Below are 6,000 nucleotides of genomic sequence, written 5' to 3' on the forward strand. Positions count from 1 at the left end.
TGCTGGGTGCCTACAGCATTTTTGTTATCACAAAACCAAATATGTTAACTACAGCAACAAATAGTTATTGAACAAATATTTATAGAGATACCAATCTACTTAACCAAACTAATAAGCTTTATATAACTTGTCTTGATTATTTCTTCTAACAAACCCTATGAGGTAGAATTGAGGTTTCTTACTGGTAACTGCTAACATTATATCTTACGTTTTAAAAGATCTTTCAGGGTTTAAAAAAGTTTATTATTGAATTTGATACTTGTTGACATTATAGAATAGATGTTGTTTTCCAAGTTCATATTAGATATGCTGAGATTAAGTAGCTTGTCAAGGTCATGTTAGAAGTTCATGATACTGGCTCCTTTACCTAATTCCCAAGTGTATTTTCTAAAACAGCCAAGCTTCTCCTTTCAGCCATAGACCTTTCTAATAAATTTATCTGGCTGACTTGAATAGAAGGGCCCTGCACTTGGATGTCTAGGCGTGAGGAGAACAGCTGTTGAGGGAAAGATAGACAAGTTAGTGGGATGCTTGGGAGCTAAGGGATAAAATGTCTGGAAACATCCGGAGGCCACTGACACTGCTTGCCTTGTGGAGTCTTGGAGGGAGGATGAGACTGGGGTGTGGATGAGGGAGAGGAGCTGACTCTGTAGGGCAGATAATCTTTAACCCGCGGGCAAGGTAATCCTTATTCAGGGAGGCGAAAGCACTATTCACATGGTATCAGAGCAGTTGCAAAGGCCCTTCAGCTAGTCGGGAAGGAGGCAGGGATTCGTTTTCCGATTAAACAGCACCAGCTGCACGAGGAGCAACCACTGTAGCATTTCATTGTGACTGAAGCACTTCTCAGGGATGTGATTTGGCATTCTTTTGTGAGAATGAAGGTACTAAAGAAATGGCCCACCTTGCATTTTACATTCAGGTGTTAAACTGTTATAAAAAACAAACACATGGCCTGATTTAACAACCTCATATAAATACTGGGTACGGTTCAAAAGAAGCGTGAGCTGGTAACTGAGCACCCTGGAGTAAACAGAGGACCAGCTTTCTTCACCCATTGTCAGCCATTTGTAGGGCCCCTCTAAAGGGGGCTGAGCATCAGGCAGTGGTTCTCCCACGAGTGTAGCTCAGAATCCCCAGATGCCTTCTGTTGGATTGTGTGCATCATGCCCAAGCCATTTTTCTAAAGGCATATATTGGAAAGGGCGTGTTTCAAAAGCATTAACGTAGCCAGGCCGTTCGGAGTCTAGTCACCTCCCTTACACTGACCTGTGGAAGGCCCTTGGCCCGCAGCATTTGGAGCCCTCTGTAAGACCGTCCGGGGCCTGTTTCCCTCAGACCCTCTGCACTTTGTGTCTTGGCAGGATTTTTAATGAAAAGTTCATTCCGCACGGGCTGAAGGTGGTGCAGTGCCACAGCCAGGGCGGGCTGCGCGCCCTCATGCAGCTGGAGAGCCGCTGGCGCCAGCACTTCCTGGACTCCATGCAGCCCAAGCACCTGCCCCAGCAGTGGTCCGTGGACCACAACCATCAGAAGCTGCTCCGGAAACACGGGGAAGACCTTCCCATCAAGCTGTCATGAGAGCTGCTGTCCTCCCAGGTTAGGACAGCTGGGGAAGCTGGAGCCACGGTGGAAAAGTCACCTCTGCCGGTTTGAATTCGTTGTTAACTGTCAGCACCTGTGACATGACTCGGAATACTAACCCCGGGGTGCTTCTCGTGCAACATGGCTGTTATTTTAAGGGGAGCCCCGGTTTTGAATTTTAATTGGGCAGAGTGAAAATTCTCTTTTTCTCCCTTTAGTTTATTTTTATGAACAAGGAGGGCCTTGAAGTTATTTTACTCTTTCTCTTTACTTTCCCTGTGCAGATGGTAAAGGAAAGGTTCCCCCTGAAGTGACTTGTCAGGACTGTCCAGCTTCTGATACATTTCTTTCCTGTTCAGTGTGTTGACTTCTCTCAGGGTGTCAGGTACCGTCAGGTCAGGAAGGGGGAAAAGTCCTTCCGGGGGTTGTAGATGTGAACAACGGTGCAGATTCATTTTCCCAGTTCAACCTCATAATTATAAATTCTTTGGCTTCGTGCTCTCCCACAACGCACCTGTTTGGGATCCGTCCCGTCTGAACCACTTCAGTTTCTTTCACACACTCGAGAGTGCTCCCCCGGAGTGCCCAGGACCAAAGCAGTGATTCTGCCCTGCGCTGCCGCCCTCACGCTGGAGGGCGTCCTGTTCTGCAACTGGGCCCTCAGCCTGGGTGGGGCAGAGAGGAAGCTAAGCACCATCTCCCAAGAGACCTTTGGAAATTCGCTTGGCTTTTCCTTTCATGCTGTTCATTGTCTGCTTGTTGCAATCCTCTTGCTCACAGCTGCAAGGTTTTTAGCTTAATCCCTTTCTGAGAGGAAGATCATCTTTTCTCGGAAGCGGTATCAGGTCCCTTCAGTGTTCTGCTCCATCAGATTTGCAGTACTGCCCCTTCTGAGCGTTGATTCTCTCCGGGAGTCGTTTGGTTAGGGTGCAGTGTGAGGATTCCCCCTCTCCTCTCCCACCGGGACACTGAGCTTAATTAATGTGTTTCGATGTTCAAAGCAGTGGTGTTTTTATCTTTCACAATGTGAGGTCGACACTTTCAGCATGAAATCAACTTATTAATGATTAGTATTTTTTCTAAAGTATTAGGAAAACTTTCTTACTTCATAAGATCGTCATGAGCTTAAAGAAGAATTTTACGGCCAGAATTGAACAAGAGCTCTGTTTTGATATTGTGCCTGCATTGGTAACGGTTACTCTAATATTGATAAATAAAACTTCTAAGCACAAAACTCACTGACTGTTACTGTAGAACTTTTTTCTTCTTTACAACATTGGTAAATATTCTTGGGGCAGGAGACAGCTGCCCTACGAGTTTCTGCCAGGTGGCAGTACCGTGGCGTGGGTGCCCAGGGGGACGCACACATGCACAGCGCAGCTTCGGCCCCTCAGCCGGTGCCCACGCATGCCCGTGCACGTCCTACCCTCGTTCCCCTGGCCCTTCACCCCCGCCTGTCCTCAAAAAGGCATTTCTTGGATCTAAATTAGAAATCCTTGGACATGGATAGTAGTACTAGGCTTGGGGGGGGGGGCCTGGGCTCAATGCAGTAGGGTTATGGGACCTGTATCTCCGTGGCCATAGCACAAGGAGCCCAGTGGTCAACGGTGGAGATGACTAGGTGGTCATGTAGTAGTCAGACTTGCCACAAGGTGGCACTCACAGATTTTGTTTTATATTCATTCTTGAGAAATAAGAGGCTTTCATATATGGTTCCTGAACACAACTCATGACTTATGTCTCAAAATTTGTGTAGCTTATTTGGGGTCATTTTGATAGCTTCATAAGAGAAACTTCTTCCTCTGAAACAGAGAGGAGGGCTCTTCCATTCTCTTTCCCTACAATCCTCCTGCTAAGGGGCAAGAAGCAGGGGCAGATCACTTAAGCTGCGCTGGTTGCTGTGAGCAGAAGGAACAGGGTCTCCGACAGAGCTCCCAGCAGCCTCGGCAGCGGCAGCGGAGGAAGCCGGGCCGTGGCACACAAGGCTTCTCATCCTCTCCAGAAGAGCTATTGTGTAGACTGGGATCTTTTTGTTCTCTGAGTCAGCCTTAGACTTTTTCAGCCTTTCCCTATGACTGATAATTGCTATTTCAAACGAGATCTTTTTGAGTAGGCATACTATAAAGTAAATATTTATTGCCTTTTCTTCTGATACAAAAGTATAGAGGAGTCTAAAAAAGAATAAAAATCATCCATCTTACCTCCATCTAGAACAGAGCTAACCTTTGCTGGTATGTTTATGCATTTAAAAATGCATGTAGTACATATATTTAAGCAAAGATAAGAGTCACACACAGATCCAGCTTGGTATCCCATTTCTTTCCCTCACCTACCATGCTGTCACAAGTAATGAATTTCCTGTGTCTTTAAATATTTGAAGTCAATTTCTAGTGGTTCTGCCTTACTTTAGTTATTATCCATTCCCGTACTTGAAAATTTTGGTTGTTTCAGGTCCATTGTTGATGAATATCAATGACACTGTGGCGAGCTTTCCTGTGTATAAATCTTTGACTATATCTTTAACAATTTCATTAGAAAATCACCCTAGAAATCGTATGTGAGGAGGGGACTCAGCGCTGGTGTGAGTACACGTTGCCATCACCCTCAGGGGATATATATCAAGGGGATGCTGCTCCCTGACCCTGTAGCTCGAGTCCCACTGCATTTGCTGGGCTTGCCCATCAGTAGCAGAGAGAGGACAGCAACCTAGCGAGGGCCTCTCCGACTATGCCTGGTCGTTACGTCTGCAGGCTTAGAGTCTCTTCTCTGTTTCCCTCCTGGGTCCCACCCTTTATCACCTTATTTCCCCCTTGCAGTCAGTGTTTTTTGGGGAAAACTACTTATTTTAAAATGTATTTTAGCCCTGGCTGGTGTGGCTCAGTGGATTGAGTGCTGGCCTGCGAACCAAAGGGTTGCAGATTTGATTCCCAGTCAGGGCACATGTCTGCGTTGTGGGCCAGGTCCCCAGTGGGGGGCGCTCAAGAGGCAACCACGCATTGATGTTTCTCTTCCTCTCTTTCTCCTTCCCTTCCCTTCTTTCTAAAAATAAATAAACAAAATCTTTTAAAAAATGTATTTTAAAATAGCACTGGCTGGTGTGGCTCAGTGGATTGAGTGCCAGCCTGCAGACAGAAAGGCTGCCAGTTCGATTTCCAGTCAGGCACATGCCTGGGTTGGGGGCGTGAGAGAGGCAACCGATCGATGCTTCTCTTGCACAATGGTGTTTCTCTCCCTTGTTTTCTCCCTCCTTTCCCATCTCTCTAAAAATAAATAAGATCTTTTAAAAAATGTATTTTAAAATAAAAGTTATAGACAGATTTTTCCCCCCTGCTTGACAAGCAATTAGTGATTTGCCCTCCTAAAGTGAACAAAGCGCAATATTCAGGGATTTGTTCCCTCTTACGAGTGCAGCCATAAGTTACTTATTCTCATCCATGTCACGGATATAGAGATCAGATGACAAAACGTGTTCTGTTGAAATAAAGCCATTCTAATCCCTCATTTTAGACTCTTAGGAACCCAGCAGGCAGAAAGAGCTTTTGTTCGGCTTCCTATTCTCCCTCTTAGTTTGGGGCCCTAACATTTGACTAAAACTTCAATTCTTAGTTTTCCTGACCTCTCTTGAGTTTTTTGTATATTCGTTTATCTTTGCTGCTTCTTTCCTTCATTACGTATCATCATCATGAGAGGTGTTGCTTTTTGTTTTTAAAGGAGATAGTTCCTGAGTTTGCTGGTTTACTGTTAGTGCATGTGCTAAAGGGATTCCTTTCCCTGATCTTTTGTCCTTTTTGTTGGGTAGACGGTCATTTGCAGAGTGCCTCATCCCTCAGCGAGAGTCAGTTTCTCTGAGATGAGATGAGCAAAAAGAGGGGATAAGAATAATTCTTATGATTAACTCTTGATCTGAATAACAAAACTAATACATAATCCCCCAAATGTTTTTGTTCTAGAACTCAGCTGTCATTTTCAGTACTCACCAGGTTGCCTCCTCATGCTTCTGCCTGTCCCCAGTCCTGGAGCAGGGCTGACGTGCCAGTGGTCCACTTGTTCAAAAGCCCCTGTCCCACTAGCCTGCCAGGAGATGCATTAGTCACTCTCTTTCCGTGAGGCACCAAGGCCCTTGCTTAAATGCCAACGTGTTATTTGGGAAGGTGGGAGTACCTTAGGCCATTGTTTCTTTCCGATTAGCTCTGTCTGTTGGCAACTCTGGTTAGAGGTCCCTAGACACTGTGGGTGGCGGGACCAACTGGGTATCATTGGGCATAATCAAGAACTGACTTCACCTGCACAGGAGGAGAGGATGTCAGAGGACCTAGTTCACACGTCCTGGCCTGCGCCTCTTCTAGTGTGGTGCGTGCTGCCTGAGAAGGCTGTTCTCTGCTTAGACTGAGTGGAGGCAGTTAGTCTCATACCCTC

The 6,000-nt window shown here is 45.9% G+C and overlaps 1 protein-coding gene across 3 annotated transcripts in view; it reads left to right on the top strand.

Annotated features, from left to right (window-relative positions):
• EXD2 (exonuclease 3'-5' domain containing 2) overlaps positions 1-2,809 on the top strand; it is a 41,863-nt gene extending 39,054 nt beyond the window's left edge. For all 3 annotated transcript variants that reach the window (XM_024567927.3, XM_024567928.3, XM_045201815.2), the window contains one exon: positions 1,365-2,809. In XM_024567927.3, the coding sequence (XP_024423695.2) occupies positions 1,365-1,581 (217 nt within the window). In that variant the 3' untranslated portion in view covers positions 1,582-2,809. The remainder of the gene's footprint in view (positions 1-1,364) is intronic.
• Positions 2,810-6,000: the final 3,191 nt, after the last annotated feature.

This window comes from Desmodus rotundus, chromosome 7 (assembly GCF_022682495.2).
Source record: "Desmodus rotundus isolate HL8 chromosome 7, HLdesRot8A.1, whole genome shotgun sequence".
In the NCBI taxonomy this organism is placed as follows: Eukaryota; Metazoa; Chordata; class Mammalia; order Chiroptera; family Phyllostomidae; genus Desmodus; species Desmodus rotundus.